Source organism: Giraffa tippelskirchi, chromosome 2, assembly GCF_054371585.1.
Source record: "Giraffa tippelskirchi isolate mGirTip1 chromosome 2, T2T-mGirTip1v1.2.pri, whole genome shotgun sequence".
Taxonomy (NCBI): Eukaryota; Metazoa; Chordata; class Mammalia; order Artiodactyla; family Giraffidae; genus Giraffa; species Giraffa tippelskirchi.
In genome coordinates, this window is record NC_137276.1 from 122,264,378 (window position 1) to 122,283,592 (window position 19,215).

Below are 19,215 nucleotides of genomic sequence, written 5' to 3' on the forward strand. Positions count from 1 at the left end.
TTTCTCCTTCTCCTCCTTAAGCTGTTCCCACCATCTTTAAAACAACCTAACAAACTTGTAGAAACATCACACGATAGGTAGCGTTTGCTCCTAAACTGTATTCAAAACATAGAAAAAAGTTTTTTAATTATAATCATCGTTGAATAAATTATTCCCTAAATCCTAAGTAAATTCTGCTCCCCAAATCTCTAAAACTTGATCACATCACAATAGTCCAGGACTCTTTCCATTCAAAGTGAAGGCAAGTTAAATCTCATAACACACAGTGAATTATGATTTGGGGCTGTGTTTTCTTTTGTTCCAGCAATAATATGACTTATTTTCCTTGGACGATTGCAGTATTTCAGAAAATGAATATTGTATAACGAAGGAGGAGTCTCTGCTTTCTATATATCATACAATGCAGAGTTGGGATGAAAGGGGGTTTTACAGTCCAAATATTATTTACAAAGGAGATGGGAAGCTGGTATGTGAGTATTCGTGCTTGTGTGGCAGTTAGTTTTACTGCAGAATTCCAAAACCGTGGACACCCTGTTTCTGAAGAAAGATACACACTGGCAGTCTTGCGGATGTTTTTCCCGTCTATGGGCCATCCAGGTTCGAAATCTGCGTGGTGCATTTTAAGGCGGCCAGCCCCACCAGGTCCTACTGTTCTATCCAGTTCTGGAGACTCACCTTCAGTCTAACCTTGCCGACGGCCTTACCAAGCCCCATCCACCCGCCGCTTTCAAAAAACGAACCTATCTGTCTGCCCAGCCAGTCTCAAGGATCAGAAAGTAGCAGGGGTGCGTCCCGTGGGCACTATAGCTCGGAGGTTACAGTGTTGAACGTATAAGATGGAAGATACCACCGGGAGGCGGCGGGGATGCACCGCGCCAGCGCCGGCTCGGGTTTCCTTTTGCTTTCCGCAGCGATGGGCGAGTGGCTACCGCCATCCCCGGCGGACTCTTGTTAGGTTGAGGGGCGGCGAGGTGGCTGGGGGCTGAGCCGCCGGGCGGCGGAAAGTTGAAGAGCGTTTTTTTTTTTTTTTTTCCCTGTCGCCGCGTGCGTTCCGGGGCTCGCGGAGTCCGCCCAGGGCTTCCTGGTGGGGCTGGGCCGGCGGGGGAGGGGCCGCGCAGCAGCAGCGGAAACCAGACCTCGGCGATAAGAGGCTGCACAGCGACATGCAACAGTCTTTTCACTGCAGCTGAATGAGTTGTGGCGCTCACAATGCTCCCGTGACCGGGAACTGACAAGTTCAATTTTAAATCGCGGGCCTCTTGGAATCATGACTCCCACAATGCCTTGGGCACTCGCTCGGCAGTCTGGCTGCCTCTGAGGGGAAAAAAAAATGTGAGAGGTAAGTTTCCATTTTCCCAGTTTGCTCGCGCTGCTCTGCATTGTTCGTACTCTTTCGGGACTGTACATGGCTGAAGGAGGAAGTGAAAGGAGGCTGGGGCCGGCTCACCGCGCTGGATGGTTTCCGATCACACACCATCTCGAGCTAGAGGGACAGCGGGAGGTTGCAGCTGCAGCCCAGCTCCGAGTAGACCTTCCCCGGGCTCTGCGGACACTGTCAGCCCTGCCAGCTTCCCACTTGGCAGCCTAAAACAAAGAAAGAGAAAGAAAGAAAAGGGGGGGGGGGCGGTAAAAGAAACAGGTGCGTGGAAGTGTACTTACAACTTAACGGCCTTTGTCGGGGGAGGGGGGAGATGCGAGTCCATCAGACGCGAGCCACGGTTTCTCCCTAGAGGTCCCGCATCCCTGTTCCCGAGGCTGCCATCCAGCCTGGTTTTCATCTGGGCCAAATATGTGCACGCAAAGGTTAATTCTCTGCCTGCTACCCATAAATTACGCATGACATGTTTAGCTGGTCTTCCTTATATGGAGAGTGCTGTATTTCAGTCCAGTTTGCCTTTTGCCAAGTTTTCAGGGCGGAAGACGCCCTGCATGAGAGGGCTCCTGCTTTTTTTTTTTTTTTTCCATCGTTTTGTAGTGCGTCACTCAAAAACTGTAAGAAAAGTAAGTATAGACGCTCTCTGGGTGGAGCCGCAGTTGGTTGATTGAATTGCTTTCATGAAAGGTTGAAAAGAATGAAAAGTAGTTAGGACTTGGGTTCTGGTTTTGTTTTTTTTTTAGACAAAAGCAGGACAAATATGTAGCGCGTCCCCCCCTTCCCCTTCTCTCTGTTTTTTTTAAACGGAGCCGGAATCTGTTATTGGTAGTAATGTGTCATGTGAGAATACTTCGATTCCGGAGCCTGTAAGGCGAGCAGGTATATGGTGGAGTTTATGCTTGCCCGTCTCACAGTACTTTACAACTAGCGTGGTGGAGCTAGAAGAGTAATTGTGTTCTTCAGTCTCTCCCGGGCCGGGGGGAATATGCGGCTGCTAGGATTCTGTGGTGTATTTCCGAGGAGTGTGCTTCCCTTGGATTAAGATTGAGTAAGAAGCTGCCAGCAAGGTTATTGCCGCTGCCTTTACTTTGTATATCTACCAGCCCAGGCACAAGCCCAGAGCAAATGGATGGTAAACTCTGCTATACTCGGAGGAATTTCTTAAGCAAATTAATCCACCAAGAGAGAAGTCATAATTAATGCCTTTGAATTTGCAGGCCCTCCGCAATGTGCTTTGAAATACTACACCCGTGGACGCGGTGTTCCTCCCTCCTGGGTTTGAACACAGTGTCTGTTTATACACGGAGGGTATTTAGTACATAACTATTCTATACCAGGCTAAGTGATCCACTCCCTGTTATCTCTTTGGACTGCTGAGAGCGTTGGTGTTTCTCCCTGTCTTGCTGCTGAGATAAAATATTATCACTGAGACAAGTTAAAATGAAAGTTCAAGGACTGTGAAACTCAACCAGCTCAATACTTAGAATGGCTTTGATGCGGTGCTCTAGCCAGGGACACTGAATAAAGTTATTTTGTAGCCAGTGAAAGCACAATGTTGTCACTTGTATTTTCGCTTTCTTAAAGTTGGTGACAACTGCAGCTCAAAACTGTTTTTTTAGGAAGACTCCAGCATTCTGATCTTCACCAGTGTTGCACAGGGGTGAATTTTTTTTTTTTTTTTGATTACTTAGTGTGTTGTTAGGCCTTCTTTCAAAAGATAGATGTAGCTTTTAGTTTTATTTAATGGGGGGTTTCCTCACAAAAGTGGCCTTTTGTGTTTTAAGGAACAGGTTGGGTCAGCACCAGAAAACCTGTTCATCCAACCGTGTATAATTACAGTGTCACTTAAGACGGAATAATCAGGTTTTATTATGACGAAGAGACTCAGAAAACCTCACATGTGCCTGGTTTAATTTTTTTCCTCATGGAACTAAGATAAAATTTGTGTGCAGACACACATCTAGTGTGATACTCTTATGCAGCCATGCCAACAGACTCCAAAGTGTTTTATGCTTTAAGATATTATTGCTTGTGTTTACATTTCCACATTTGGGGCAAACTTAGGCTCCAAGTTGAATTCATTAAATTTTGATTCCAACATTCTGTTCTTCCTCTGGGCACAGAATTCCTATGACATGAAACACTGGATTCTGTTCCAGAACAAGAACAGAGTATCCCAAAGTTTCTCCTGGGGTGGGGGTGGGGAAGGGAGTAAAATTGTATTTCTGACTGAAGATGAGTGTGTTATTTTGTTATATAAAATTTCTGATCCTTTTTGTAAACAAAAAAAATTGCCCTTGCATTTATCATTGTCGCCATACATTAGGCCTGTATTTGGTATATTTATTTATGGAAACAGAATAGCCTTCCTGCACCTTCTGGCTTTCTGCTTGGTGATGGGAAGATGCAGAGGTGAGAGACTATCTCAGATCTTGCTTAGAAGAAGCTGAAAAGAATAGGTGATTGGAATTTCTTGTACTCTGAGGCGTCAGAGTGGCCAGTAGATATGAAGGTCAGGGAAGCAGATGAAGGAAATGAAATATAGTCATTTAAATATTTGGCTCAATAGAAAATCCCAACAGCAATAGTAATAATAGAGGATGTTACATAGGGAAATTTTAAAGCGTGTGAACTTTTAGGCCACAACGCTTCATGTTTTTGAAATCTAGAACTTGTCCATATAGTAGCCACTGGCCATGTGTGACTATTGACCCTTTGAAATGTGGTTATCTGGATTGAGGTTTGTTCTAAGTGGATGTTGAACACTTTGTACAAAGGAAAGGATGTAAAATACCTCACAATATTTTTATAGTGATAATATGTTGCAGTGATAATATTTTGGATATATTAGTTTCAGTAGAATATGTTGTTAGATTAATTTTACCTGTTTCTTTTCATTTTCTTTTTTTTTAAATATGGCTACTTGGGACTTCCCTGGTGGTCCAGGGGTTAGGACTCTGTACTTCCACTGCAGGGCACGGGGGTTTGATCCCTGGTCAGGAAACTAGGATCCCACGTGCTTGGCAGCATGGTAAAAGAAAAGAAAAGAAAATATGGCTACTAGAAACTTACAATAACAGATGTGGCATGCATTGTATTTCTATTGGACAGAGCTATTCTAGAATAAAGCAAGAAAGCGGTATTCTGGGAGAAAGCCTAATAGCATTTACTGGTCAAAATGCAATAAAAGGGATTTTCACTTTCACAGGCTAAAGAAGTTTGTTATACATAGGAATACTTCATCTTTCTTACCCATTGTAACTAAAATTTGAGAAAACACACCGTCTAACATCTATTTTTATTTCCTCAAAACTACTGTTTAGTTTAGAGATTTAATGGTGAGGTAGTAATAGCAGAGAAAAGGCTTATAATTAGGGGATGAGTCTTAACACCTCTCAAAGGCCAGAATAGAGTATGATTGCTAGTTAGGAACATTTTAGAGACTCCATAGTTATCATTGTCACAAAGTTACCAAACACAAACCAGTCACTGAAATTTATTTTAAAATAGAGTTTTCAGTAAATAGCAATTATCTTCAAATGCTTAATATATATTTTCCTTTGCTATGACTTTCCTTCCTTAGAAAATAAAAACACCTAATAAATCAAAACAACTCCTGACCATATGTTAATCAAAGATTAATAAATTCACAAGAAGGAAAGACTTTCACCTGTAGGGAAGTGGGCATTGTTTTGAATACTAGGAAAGGTAAAAATACAATTCTTTGGTAATGCTTTGGGCTTTGAAGAATTCCTATACACGGAGACATTGTCTTTATAATTTGAACACATTCTTGAGAAAGCATCTGACTGGTAAAACAAAGCACAATGGCATAGGTCCTGGAAACATTCCTCTGAGATATTTTCATAACTGGAGTACATTTTGTCATGCACAGTGTTAAACTAAAAAAATATATCCATATAACATAAGCATACTTTTATTTACTTGAAGGATACTAAATATATGAACAGGTTGGAGCCGATGGGTTCTTCTTTACTGGGGGAGAGGGGGCAGATTTTATGGAGAATCTCAGAAGAGTTACCTCCCGGCTCAGTGCCATCTTGAATCTGTCTCCCACCACAAGAAGCATAACTGCCATTAGTGTCAATGCGTGTGGAGCCTGCGGGGAACAATGATCCCCATTAACTTTGTAGATCGTTTCTGATGAGTCATGGAGCAGATTCACTAATGCTTGGAGAATTATTGATTGCAAAGCAGAGGATTTAAGAAGAGCTATTGACATAGCGCACCAAAAGTCTCTAGACATATTTTGTATTTTTAGAGTTGAGGTAGGGAACTTGGGATTTATGTTGTACTTTCATATTATAAAAAATATGCATTTATAAAAGCATTACAGCTATATCCTTGAAAAAACCCTTAACAAATAATGAGGTAATAGCTTTCTGCATATTATTATTAGTCTTTTAATGATTTTATTACGTTTCTTTCAGATAACTACTCATGTTTTCTGAAAGGCATCTTATTACCTCTGCCTATGACATATATAAAAATGAAAAACCTTTGAAGGATATATATTACAGTATGAGCATTATGTATTTGGTACTTTTCCCACTATTTTTGAGATCTTATCCTCGGTTTCAGTGATGATGCTTTGTTAAAGAGTTCAGGATATATTAACCTCAAGATGAAATGTAGCCACATTGGATAGAGTGGAAAATTGCATTCCCACTGTGATCAATTACTTTTTAAAAAGTGAAGATGTTTCTGAAATAAGTGTCATGCTTCAAATAGTGTATATGCTCTAAAAGAAAAACTGTCATCTCTTTGGACAATTGTTTTAAGAAATTGAGAGTTGCATCTTTAAATACCCAAAGAGGTGAATAATAGCTAATAAGGTAAATACAAGTGTGGGTACAATTTGTGTGTGAGTGTATATATATATGAATATAAAACTTTTCCCAAGGCAATGCCAATTTATTCAAATCATCTAGATATTAAGTAATGTAGATTATTAAAAAGGATTGTAGTAAATACTATGTAATCCAAAGGCTGATGTCCATGTATTTATCAACTCCATTCCAGTCCCTCTCTAGCTGAGTTCACAAAATGATATTTCTTCTCCAGAGGATTCTTAAAAAAATTTATCTTGACGCTGGACCTTTACTATATTTTCCACTTTTAAAATAGTTAAACTACTATTTAATTCATAGTTCATGTAATTACGAGTGAACTTGTTTTAAAGAGCTAACAAGATTCTAGGATTGTGGGAACATATTTAATCATGTGAAATAAACATTACATGCTGATTTGAGATATTTTATTTTCTAAAGTTGATTCATAGGAAAATATATATTGTGGCAAAAATAGCAAGCTAGGTTCAGTGAGCTCTACCAAACTTAATCAAGATACACCTTATCCTCAAAGAGGTGGCAGTCTTGTAGGGGAAGTTAAGAGTTTTGAAAATAACTGTGAAGTGGAAACTTGTATTTCATAAACGGTGGCTAGGTAACATTGTATGGAAGTTGAGATAAGGAAAGGTACATTTTCTTGTAGCTCTGACCAATACATGTAGTAAACATAACAGTTCTAATGCATAAATAGTGGAAAACAAAAAATATTCTGTATTTTTCGATATTACAGAAATATTATTCTGTTAAAGCAGCATTAATTATATCTATTCAGTGATGTTTCCATATTGTCATGTGTTTATATTTAACATCCAGGCATGATTTTCATACATATTCTAGTTCATTTATTTAATTCATTTTGCTGGTAGAAATATATATTTTTCAAATATCCTATAGTAAAATATCGATAGCTTTGGCATTAGCACTACTGTTAAATACCATAAAATACCAATTTTTGAAGCTACCAAATAATTACAAATGTATCAGAAAACCAAAGTGGGTAACTGGGGTAAACAGTGCATAGAAAATTTGTTCAAGGGAAAAGCTAGGTTAAAAGTAAACGGATAATGAAAGGTCATTTGCTAAAAAAAAAAAAACTATATATTAAAGTTAAGCGGTGAAAATATTACTAAAATGTACCAAAAAAGAAGTGAAAGAAAATGTTTTATACTGAATGAAGAGCAATGAGAGAAATATATATTAGCAAGGAGATTTTAATCAGAGACAGCCAGAGTATCCAATTTAATGTGACATTGAATAGGAAAGTGAAGAAATTAAAAATAAGATATAGATGATTTCAGGCACTGGTAGAAGTGTCACAATTGTGAATACAATTTTGTGGGTTTTTAAAAGTAGCTCATAAATATTTTAAGTATGTGGCTGTGGAAGACGTGGTAACATTGTGTATACTTACTGCACTCAAAATTCCTCCTTACTAACATTTGTCTACAATGATTATAACTGAATAGACTCTTCTAGAAAATTGGAAAAAGTGTGGTAACAATAGTATATGCAGTGGGGGTGTGAGGAAATCGAAACCGTGAAAGACTGTACAGTTTAATAGTCAAAACACGTCAAAAGCAGGTTAAATAACAAGAATGCCAAATGAGGCATTAAGAAGTCCATATTCATATTTAGAACATCATTAAAGATACTTCTTGAACTTAAAATTTACAAACTATTCACAGTTTATTGTATCCATAAAATTTAAAATTTAATCAAGTCAAATGTCCAGCAATCTGTTTATCAGCATTGTTGATCGTAGTAATAATGATAGGTTAACATTTTATTTGTTTCTGTCTTATCTGATTACAAGAAGACCTTTTAGCACTCTGTGGATGGCTCCCCTTATCCTAGTAGAAAGATAGTCTGGGATGGGATGGTGATAATCGAGGGGATCACAGATAGGATAGGAGGGCAGATGGCCTGCTGGGGCTGAACGTTGGTGGAAAAAGCTCTGAACCATTAAGTGACTTTGCAACTCAGTGTTCTCCTAACACAGACTCCCTAACTGATATTTGTTTACTAAATTTTAGTTTAAAAAAGCCATCCTGTGAAATGATATGTCAGTTTCTGTGAGCACTGTATCTACATTTGTTTTGAAAGTCCATTGTTTGTTGCAGTGCAGGTAGAACCACAAAAACAGAGCCCATTTGGGGGTACATGTTTTGAAAAGTGAAGCACTTTATAAATACAAGAGGTGATATTGATGTGATTATTATCATTTACAAGTTATCTTATTTTTATGTGTTTATTACACTTTGTCTATGTCTTGAAAGGAGTAATTGACTTGGGAGATGGAGCACACAAATCTCACAGTGTATGGATTTTATTTTACCAAACCAGATGTGACTAGGTAGGTGGACTGGGAAAAAACATTCACTCTTTCTGTTGTTTAATTTCTACATCTGTAAAATTATGAGCATCTAAATAATAGTTAATAATATAAGTGCTATTTGCTATATATTTCTTTTCAAAATATCTCATTTAATCTTTGTGACAGATGTAAAATGCCCCTTTTGACTTTTAAAGGTGACTAGCATGACTGGTCGGAGAAGGCAATGGCACCCCACTCCAGTCCTCTCGCCTGGAAAATCCCATGGACGGAGGAGCCTGGTGGGCTACAGTCCATGGGGTCGCACAGAGTCGGACATGACTGAGCGACTTCACTTTCACTTTTCCCTTTCATGCACTGGAGAAGGAAATGGCAACCCACTCCAGTATTCTTGTCTGCAGAATCCCAGAGACGGCGGAGCCTGGTGGGCTGCCATCTATGGGGTCGCACAGAGTCAGACACGACTGAAGCGATTTAGCAGCAGTAGCAGCATGACTGGTAAACACTTTTTGTCATTTTCAAAGTTGTGAGACTTTTTTTTTTAACTCCAATTCCATATTTTTAACCTTTTTTTTTTGTCTTGCTTGCCATCGTTACAAAGAATGGTGATGAGGATACTAGCTTTAACAACGATCACTAACATCTTGGACTACTTGGTGCCAGGGTAAAGTGAATGAATTAATTTACATACTCCTCAGAACAACCCTGTGAGATGGATACTATCTCAGTTTCACAGGGAAAACTGAGACACAAAGTTAATTGCCCATGGTTTCTTAACTAGAAGTGGCACAACAGGGAGTTGAACCAAGGTAGTCCAGTTCTAGAACTGTGAAAGAATAAAAACAAAATTGAAAAAGATACTTGGGTACTGATAGGAGATTGAGACTGTAGACATTTGGAATAATCCACAAGAGTAACTCTTGCTACAGCATTTGAGGAGACTCCGGAAGAATGGATAGGAAGTTAAGAGGAGAGAGATAAAGGGCCTGGGGAGGGGCAGTTAATAGGGTAGAAGAAATAAGGAATCAGTGGAGAAAGGGAGTTTGGGGCTCCACTCTGGAGGACACTAAGGACCAGTTAGGAAGTTCAGGGCACAGTGGGAACATTAGGAGACACTTGCTTTGGCAAGTAATGTACAGGTGTTGTGTTTTAGTGACATTTTTTAGAGGGAGAGTAGGACATACATAGGATGAAATGGAAATTGTTGGCTAGAGATGAGGGACTGGAAAAGGATGATAACAAGGTAATGAAGGAACACGTGTTCTGGAGAAAAAGTCACAGGCTTCAGGCCCACAGGATGTGGCAACTAATTAGATGTGGATATTAAAGGTGATGGGAGGTATTGAAAATGATTTAAAGAGTATAGTAAGAATTTTTTAAACTTTTCACCCCAAATCCCTTATTTAAAACTTTGTTAATGTTATCGCTGTTCATCATATTGTTCCTTGTGAGCTCTTTTCGTATAAAGAACTATATTTTAAAACATCAGAGAAAAACACTTAAAATTATATTTTATCTGGGACTGTAACTTGGTTAGGCGGAAGATACCTGTTACATTCTTAAAAACAGTTCATTTCTGTGTCAAGCTCCTTTAAAACACAGGATCAAGTCAATTAAAGAATGGTATTTAAATTCTTTATACCAAATTGGTCATTCTAAAGTAAGCCTCATTTTGTCCTAGGGGTATGTTGTTGTTTGCTGGGAAATGTCTTATTGACGGCTGAGCGGTTCTGGTCCCTTTAAAGTTCATGCAGAACACTGGTGTAAATGATCCCCAGTGATAAACCAGGTGGTAGATAGATACATGATAAAACAAGTTTGCAATGTGCTCAATGTGGCTGACACTTATACTTCTCAGACCTTGCTATTTTAGGGAAGGTATCAGTGATACTCTTTTTCCTGGAAATAATGATCCTTAATAATCGGACACCGTTATAAACAAAATTATTTACATACGGAAATAAATAAGCAGTTGCATTGAGTTAGCAGTTACCTGGAGTTGGGAGGATAGTTATATTTCAAACAGAATAGAGAGCTGTTTACAGGAGTACTCGTAGGCCTTTTTATATAAGGCATTTACGTGCTTTTTACAAGTGGCTAAGGGAGTTTAAGTTGAGCATGTCAGAGCAATGACTGTATTTAATATACATAGAGAAATTCTCATGAAATCAAGAGTTTTCAAGAAAAAGATTCCATTTATAAATATTTATCACTTAATTTATTTAGATAGTCTATGTCCACAGAAAATAATTTTTAAATTGCACTGTTTATGTCTTTAAATATAACATGTAGAGCTAGAGAAAATAATGTTAACAGTGTTTCCATTGCCTTTTGTTTATATGCCTTTTAGTATTATGTGAAAACCACGCTTAGAACGTGTCTTTTTCTATTATTAGACTTTTTTTGCCCCATCTGGTTTTGGCTGTGTGCTGTAAAGATCTGGTAAAAATCTATTTTTGTTGAATTATTAGATAATGCTTAGAAAATAAATGTTCATTTCAAAGTAAATAAGATTAAATTGTACTAAGATTAGAAATTCTTCTTTGCCTTCCCAACTCATGGGCCAATCTTAACTAGTAAATTTACTCCAAATTATTTTGAGCTGTTATTTGAATTTCATTGCTCAAAAAATTCAGGAAAAGCTTCATTGTCAACATAGAGGCATTCAAATAAGGCAATTGGTCTTAAATAATTGGTCTGACATACCCTAACCAGAAGACTTTGAAATATTGTATGAACATAGCAAAGATGAACAACTGGGAATACAAGCAGATCTTTAACCCAGCTGTAGAACCTCTCTGAGGTATTTCCAAATAGGACCTTTCTGAAAATTAATTGGAAATATCCAGAACAATAGTGGAGATTATGGGAAAAAAAATGGAATTCTGCATAATTTTTTCAGAAGGACCCCATTTACTGAAAATTGCACATGGGAAATGACTCTCCCAGAGAAATATATTAATGGTTTGAGGACTGGATTTTAAAAGTAAATATTATTTTGGAAGCAGTTAATAAAGAGACTGTTGTGTCTGTTTCTCGGTAATGGATTAAAGTTTACTATGTGCTGAGGTGTTTTCACTTAAAAAGCTATTTTTCTATGTTAATAATAAGGCAATATAGGGAAGTCATTCTTTATGTTCTGCTAAATAATCAATTAACAAACATTTGCTGAGCACCTATTAGAAGTAAAGGATTATAGTAGGTCAGGAGGGAAGGTCCCAAAGGAGAATTACATAGTTCTTATTCTTTTTTGACATATAATTGAGTTGGGGAGAAAGACATGAGAGGTGAACAGGACAATCAGTAGTGGCACCATCCAGTTGAATACCAAAGGAGGAAATGAAGGGAGGGAAGTCTTTGCGGAGCTGAGTGGTTAGGGTGTACTCTGTGGGAGAGGACACCTGACAGAGGCTGAAGCTTAAGCAATCTTTTCAGAAAATGGAAGGAAAAGGTATGAAGAGAATGAGGCTAGCATCTTCTGTGTATGAGATGGTCTTTCCAGAACAGAACCTGCTCACAGTGCTGCACGATTAGGGAACAGACTTGTGTGGTAGGAACCACCATCCTCTTGATAGAGATGAGGACACTAAGGCTCAGAGAGGTTACCTTACATGCCAAAATTCACACAGCCTGATGAGTAGCTGAAATGAAGCCAGGTCTTTCTTCACTTCTGAACTAGCATGCCGTCTCCCCTTTATGATTCTGCTGAGAATGAATGTGGTATAGTTACGATACAGTAGTTTTAAACTTTGCCCATAGAATTGACATGACTCAGGAAGGTATAAATTTAATTTAAAAGGCTGGCTAATACATTTCGTTCCTTTGCTTTGACATTGGCTTATTAATACAAATGGCATAGAGTTTGCCAACTGTTTGTAATCTTTGCTTTTTAGGTTTATAAAAAACAAAGCAAAGCAAAACACACCAGGCCTCCTGTCTTTAGCAGATATGGTAAAGGCATCCAGTAGTGTGACCCGTTATAACATTGCATATGGGCCATCTGGGATCCTCCCAGAGGAAGCTTTGCAAAGATAATGTCCTTTCACACCAGTAACATGATGCCATAAAATTTTCACCAAGAAGTGATAGGCCTAGCTCCAGAGTACATGCTAAATTTGTTTATCAAGCTGAAACTCTAATACTTTGGTCACCTGATGCGAAGAGCCGACTCATTGGAAAAGACCCTGATGCTGGGAAGGATTGAGGGCAGGAGAAGGGGATGGCAGCATGAGATGGTTGGATGGCATCACCGATTCAATGGACAGGAGTTTGAGCAAACTTCAGGAGATGGTGAAGGACAAGCCTTCACAAGCACACAGGGAAGCCTGGTGTGCTGCAGTCCATGGGGCCCCAAAGAGTCGGACACTACTTAGTGACTGAACAAGATGGGCATTTTATGCTTTCATGTTGCATTATCTTCACACACTAATCTGTGCTCTCTATGCCTATGTGGCAGAGCTTATGACATTAAAAAAAAGATAAACGATTAATTGAAGACTTGTTCTCTTGGAGCTAGTCACTTGCTAAAAAATTCCTCTCTTCATGAGCTATTTTGAACATACACCAAATAAAATTATGTACTGTTTAGAGAAGGAACATGAAAGAACTGTATGCTATTGCTTTTGGCCTCAAAGGAAAGCACTTATATTAGAAAATATTTATTGAGTGTAGTTGTACATGTGCCATCTTTCATGCTTTATCCACCTATCAGAGGATAAAGACGTGAGTAAGGTATATCCTCTTCTCAGAGTAGTTTCCAGTGTAGTGATGGAAATATTCACAAGTAATGTACGGGCAAAACAAAGTGGGCATGGAGGAGCCAAGAATAGGCTGCTTGTGGGCAGAGTGTGGAATTTGCCTAAAACCATCCAGTAGACACATTAACTCTTTACAGACTTTGTATATTAAAGAGAAGACAAAAAATCAAATCATAATTTGTTAAAATTACATGATTCAGTACTTAAGCTATTTTTCTTTCTGTTTAAGTATTTGATAAATAAGCATGACACAAATGTAGGGTAGACAGATGACCAGATAGAAGAGATTAATTTACTTCAGATGTTGGCATTTTTATAGAAAGGTGGGGACATATAATTCATCTGAAGCTTCTTCATACTAACTCCTGATTAGGAGATGAAGACACTCAGTATTGACCTTCAGGTTTCAGAGACTGAAAATTTTGTGTTAACAGAAAAAAAAAAAAAATCCTTGAGAGAGAGCGCGATATGCTTTAGGTGTTAACTAATTTAACTTTAGTGACAGAAGGTTTTAGATACATGAGACTTTTTTCCCTTTGTCTTTTCTTTGTGTGCAGAAAATAAAGCTGTATTTTGTAGGCTAGCTTCCAAACTCTCAAATGGTGAAAGTGCAACTTTGCATAGGTTCTATAAGGCCCCATTCAGCTGTGAAGTGTTTGTTACTTGTTTCTAGGATTTATTCTGTGTTCTAGGTTAGAAACCAGGATTTTTATTCTGTTGCTTGCCATTCTTCATTTGCACTCATAAACATTTATTTAAAGCCTGCCGCCGAAAAAGCTTCATGATAAGATTTTTGGCTGAAATTTTCAAGAGAAATTAGAAATTCAGGTTCTGCTTTTCTGAAGTTTATGGCCCAAAGGAAAAGCTCCATCCATTGTAAAATAATGAAAACACAACAAGAACTACAAAAGACCACACCTTCAGCAGTTATAATAATTATAAAAATAGCTTCTTATTTCATAGGCACTTATTCATATACTTATGTGACTATATAAAGTTGTTACACAGCACTGTGAGATTTATGCATGGCTGGCTGTCTCTGGTTCACAGGTGAGAAAATGGAGGCTCAGCAAGGCTCAGGTCACATAATTTGCTCAGGGGCCATGTAGTAAGGTACTGTGTATGCTGAGCTCTCAACCCAGTTCTGCTGTTGGTTTGTCTGTTTCCATCAAGATGGCACGACTTAAGTCAACAAGCACTCACAGCAGTGTACACTTGAGGCCCAGTCCAGGCTTGTTCTGCAGAGACTTAATGAAGGAGGCAGGATGTGAAAGGCGGGTTTTGAATCATTGTGGTCATAAAACAGCAGAGACCAGGGAGTGGACTTTGACATTTCCCTGGCTTGGAAAGGAGGGCAGTATCGAATGGCCTAATCTGCCAGGGTGGCTTGCTCAGTATTAGTTCTACTCACACCTAATACCCTCTGCTCCAGCACTTGCCAAGATCAGCAAAATCTACTTTTAGACTCAAAATCATTACCACCTGTGAGTTTCAGGTGTCACTTCTGAATGACATAGCATTCTGCCAATTGCTCCTGTGGATGGCTTGAAGTGGCACAGTTTGAGAAGTGTCTTGAGTCCATAGAACAGTATTGCAAATGCTCTTATAATTTAGTCAACTACATTATTGAAGGCATTAGGGTAATTCAGTTCATTTCTCCCATCATTTAAAAATAGAAATCTGTTACCAACATTAAAATAAACATTTCACTGAGAATGGGTATTCACTTGGAGATTTCGGATGAACTTTTCTCACTTCCCCCTATCTCTAGAAGAGTAATTAGAATATGTCTGTGAGTGTGTGATATGTACAGATACATATGTTATATCCTATTTACATGTATATTCCATAAAGGACTATGAAGTAAGTAGTCCATAGGTTATAGCTGAAAATGAAACAAAGTAAATTCATGAAACTAAGGGATGCATTCACCAATAGGGTCACCAAGTTTGTTCTGAAGTATATTTAATTAAAGGCAAAAGAAGAGAGTGGCAGAGGATGAGATAGTTATATAGCATCACCAGCTCAATGGACATGAACTTGAGCAAACTCCAGGTGATAGTGGAGGACAGGGAAGCCTGGCATGCTGCAATCCATGGGGTCGCAAAGAATCAGGCATGACTTAGCAACTGAACAATAGCAACATTATATTTACCATCGTTGTGTGGTTCTTTGCACTGATTATAAGGATTTGTGAAAATACAGTATGCCAAAGACAAAAGAAAAGATACTCTAATATACATGGATAAATCTAAATTTATTATTACTAATAGTTATTAAGGCTTGAGATCAAATAATTGATAGATATTGTTATTAAGAATCTTAGTCCCTCTGTCTTAGTGAATTGATTGCTATTGCTTTTTTCCTCTACTGGTGTTAGACTTTATCCTGTTTGCACAGTAACAATTTTCTGTTGGTAAATGACCTGGCATTAATGGATTTTAAAAATATTTTCCCTTCATGTACCAGGAATTCTCGGGCATATTTTTTAAGATAAATATTCTATGCTAATATACTAATTTTTTGGCAAGAAAATTAGCACCTATATTTCAGTTCAATAGTTCTGTGATAAATGAAGTGTAATTAAACATTCAGATTCTGCAACATGCACTTAAATATTAATTTGGATTCTTTTATGTTTTAGGCACTGTGCTAGGCATTGAATACATAATGGTTAACATAAACAGATGCAATTATAAAATTTAGACATCTCTCAAATTTCAAATTGGCCATTGCAGAAATAATGACATATTGTATTTCTTGTTGCTACAGAATTTAAATAATCTTGTTTATGGAATTTAAATAATCTTTTCTGTAATTAAAAAGGTATTATTTGTAGATGGCAGTAAATATTTATTTTAAAGCCTCTATCAGTGTTAGGTTTACTGTGTATAAGTAAAGTGTTCTATTTTCATGTAAGGAGGGGCCATTTTATGCTTAGAATGACTGCTTTCCAAGTAAGCAAGAGAAGTAGCATCACAAAGTAAGCAGAAAAGGAAAACTCAATTTTGAGTGGCAGCACAGTACTGTAGAGTTTAAAAGGTCAGGCTAGTACAGGAGGCTCCAGTTTTGCCACTTAATATCATGCAGAATGTTGTGACAGCCAGGGCTGATACAGCTGAAAATATCTGCAGCTTTGGAAGCCTTGTAAGTTTCAGAAGGTCATTTTGGCATCATAGTAGAAACACTGATTCACAGGGAAGGTCAAACTGGACAGCCAGGCAGGAAGATAGGTTGCTGAACCCAACAGTTGTAGATTTTAGAATATTGTCAACTGCAAAAACTGGGTATTCTAATTTGCTGTGGCCACTTTTCATTGAAATATTTACAGAGGAACAAGTTTTACTTGGTGGGAGGGTTCTGATTTCTCTTTTGTAAAACTTTTCAAGTGTTGCATCTACAACCTTACCTGATACCAGGGCATTTGTTAAAATAATTTTATTTATGTGTAATGTGTACTCCATCAAAAAAAAAAAGATATTAGTTGCCTTACTATGATAAGCACATCAAATAGGAGTATGAAAAAGACATAAATCAGAAGGAAAAGAAATGAAACAAGTACTTGAGATGAAATTGAGAACTGAATTTATCTCTTGGCTTTCTGGAGACTAAAGCAAAAGCTTTAGGAAGTAGAAAAATCCCAAGTTTATTTGTTAAGATCTCTTTATATCCCATGTACAGTCTTATTCTTAGCCCTTAGGGTATTTAGTTAAATATTCTGACTCTGCCCTTGAGGAAAATCTTGGAATGGATGGATTCCAAATAATTAAGAAATGAAGGCTGAATTCCTCATTCTGGCCTTCAAGGCCCTTACTGGTTTGGTTCCAGCCCCAGATTCCAACATTATCTCCTGCCAGCCCCATTGTACATGGTGCTCCACACTGACCAGTTCCTCCAGCGTTCATGTTCTGGGCTTTCTCCTGTCCCTGCCTTTGTTCCTTGTATTCCTGCAGCCTGGAGTGCCATTCCTTTTTGTATCCAACCAAGTGAAATCCATCCTTCCAGGCCCATTTTAGATGTCTTATCCATCAAGAAACCACCCCTGGCTCTCTTTTAGTCATCAAGCTTTATTGTTATCTCTCAGCACTTTCTTTCTTATGTGCAATTATTTGTGTATTAATTTTATGTCCCCAATAAAGCAATAAACTCTTCAAAGTTGGATCCATGTAGTCCCCCTAGATCTAGGCTACATATACGGGATCATCCATAAACCGTTTAATATAATCAGTGTGTATATACTGTTTTACCTATGTATTGTTTATCCTTAACATATTTACTCATTTAGTAAGGTTCTTGCGTATGTTGGATATATTTGGATTTCTTTAAGTAAAACATTTTTTTTTCCTAGGATAGTAGAGAAGAAAGAAAGAGAACTAAAAAGAGTACTATTAGAGTACACCTGCGGTTTTTGTCAAAGGAGATAATTTTGAGGCAGTGGAGCTGAGATTGTAATTTTTAAAGTTGTTTTGATTTGGGGTTTTCTTGTTAGAAAACAACTTAATATTTACCTTTTTTTGGTGCCATGAGGTAACTAATTACTAGAGAACAGCTTTGTTACATGTAAAGAGAAGTATCACTTACGCTGTTTCAGACCTTCAGTGCTTTCTCTCTAGTATACTTTTCTACCGTTTTAACAGCTGTCAAAAAATCTCTCTGCTTCTGCATTGCTTAGAAGTGTTCCACACAGTTATTCCTTCTCCTTCACTGCTTTTCAAACACTGTTTTAGTAGCTGATACAGATCAGTCTTCCTATAAGCATACTTGCTTTGCATATATTCAGTTGTATTGCTTTTAGGGCAGTCTTCCTTTTTCCTTATGCAGAAGGTTTCTGTTAATAGATTTTAAGTCCTCGAAAGCTCTGAAGGAAAGGTATGCTCTTCTTGCTCAGAAAGCAGACAGATGAAAATAAAATCATGCCCAAAGATCCTTTACCTTAATAACTCATCTTTCAATCATTTACTGAGTATTTAGAACCCTGTAATGTATTAATTGAACTTCCCTGGCAGCTCAGAGGTAAAGAATCCACCTGCAATGCAGGAGACCTTGGTTCAATTCCTGGGTCAGGAAGTTCCCCTGGAAAACTTCAGTGTCCTTGGGCTTCCTAAGTAGCTCAGACAGTTAAGAATCTGCCTGTAATGTGGGATCCCTGGGTTCGACTCCTGGGCTGGGAAGATCCCTGGAGGAGAGCATGGCAGTCCACTCCAGTACTCTTGCCTGGAAAATCCCATGGACGGAGGAGCCTGGGAGGCTGCAGTCCATGGGGTCGCTAGGAGTCAGACACGACTGAGCGACTTCACTTTCACTTTTCACTTTCATGCATTGGAGAAGGAAATGGCAACCCACTCCAGTGTTCTTACCCGGAGAATCCCAGGAACGGGGGAGCCTGGTGGGCTGCCATCTATGGGGTCACACAGAGTCAGACACAACTGAAGCGACTTAGCAGCAGCAGCAGCAGCAGTCCTAAGAAGAAACTGATAAGAGGTAGTGTGTAATTCTTATGTTTCTAAGTATACATGTTAGTGTCCAGTGTATACCCCATGGACATACAAGGAAAAGAGCATTTTTCTCTCAGCTCTGTGAAGGGGGCCATCTTATCTCCTTCAGACTCTATACACAGGGCTTGCTCCTTCACTTACCTCTCAGAGCAAATCACTAAGGATGTAGTCTTGGCCACTGTACCATACCCGACTCTACACCCAATCTCTCTGGGGGTTTTTTTGGCTTCTATTGTACTTAAGGTTGTTGTCATTTCTCTGAAGATTGGTATTAAATTGCCAGCATGTGTTGTGATTGAAATTTTAAGTTTTAAATCAGAAGACCTGGTTTTGGATCCTGATTGTTCTGTTCGGTTAGCTTAGGAGGCTTGGGTGAGTCAGTCAA

At 38.3% G+C, this 19,215-nt stretch overlaps 2 protein-coding genes across 36 annotated transcripts in view; one reads left to right on the top strand and one right to left on the bottom strand.

The window, feature by feature from the left end:
• MBNL1 (muscleblind like splicing regulator 1) overlaps nucleotides 1-19,215 on the top strand; it is a 209,260-nt gene that overhangs the window by 21,607 nt on the left and 168,438 nt on the right. For 32 of the 33 annotated variants that reach the window (XR_014076876.1, XR_014076883.1, XR_014076882.1 and 29 more), the window contains exon 1: nucleotides 1,172-1,339. The exons of the other annotated variant lie outside the window; for it this stretch is intronic. The gene's annotated coding sequence lies outside the window, so the exon portion shown is untranslated. Of the gene's footprint in view, nucleotides 1-1,171; nucleotides 1,340-19,215 lie in introns of those variants that run through there. 33 annotated transcript variants of the gene reach the window in all.
• On the bottom strand, nucleotides 81-1,780 carry LOC145538474 (uncharacterized). Of its 3 annotated transcripts, none has more exons than XM_081570571.1 (3): nucleotides 1,660-1,780; nucleotides 1,475-1,584; nucleotides 81-1,314 (listed from the first exon to the last, which is right to left on the bottom strand). In XM_081570571.1, exons 1-3 carry the CDS (start codon nucleotides 1,776-1,778, stop codon nucleotides 1,244-1,246), a joined length of 300 nt encoding a protein of 99 aa, XP_081426697.1. In that variant the 5' UTR covers nucleotides 1,779-1,780; the 3' UTR covers nucleotides 81-1,243. The 3 variants fall into 3 exon arrangements, 2 of the variants coding, with proteins under 2 accessions (XP_081426697.1, XP_081426696.1); XM_081570570.1 differs by having other exon boundaries at nucleotides 1,448-1,584; XR_014076884.1 differs by lacking the exon at nucleotides 1,475-1,584.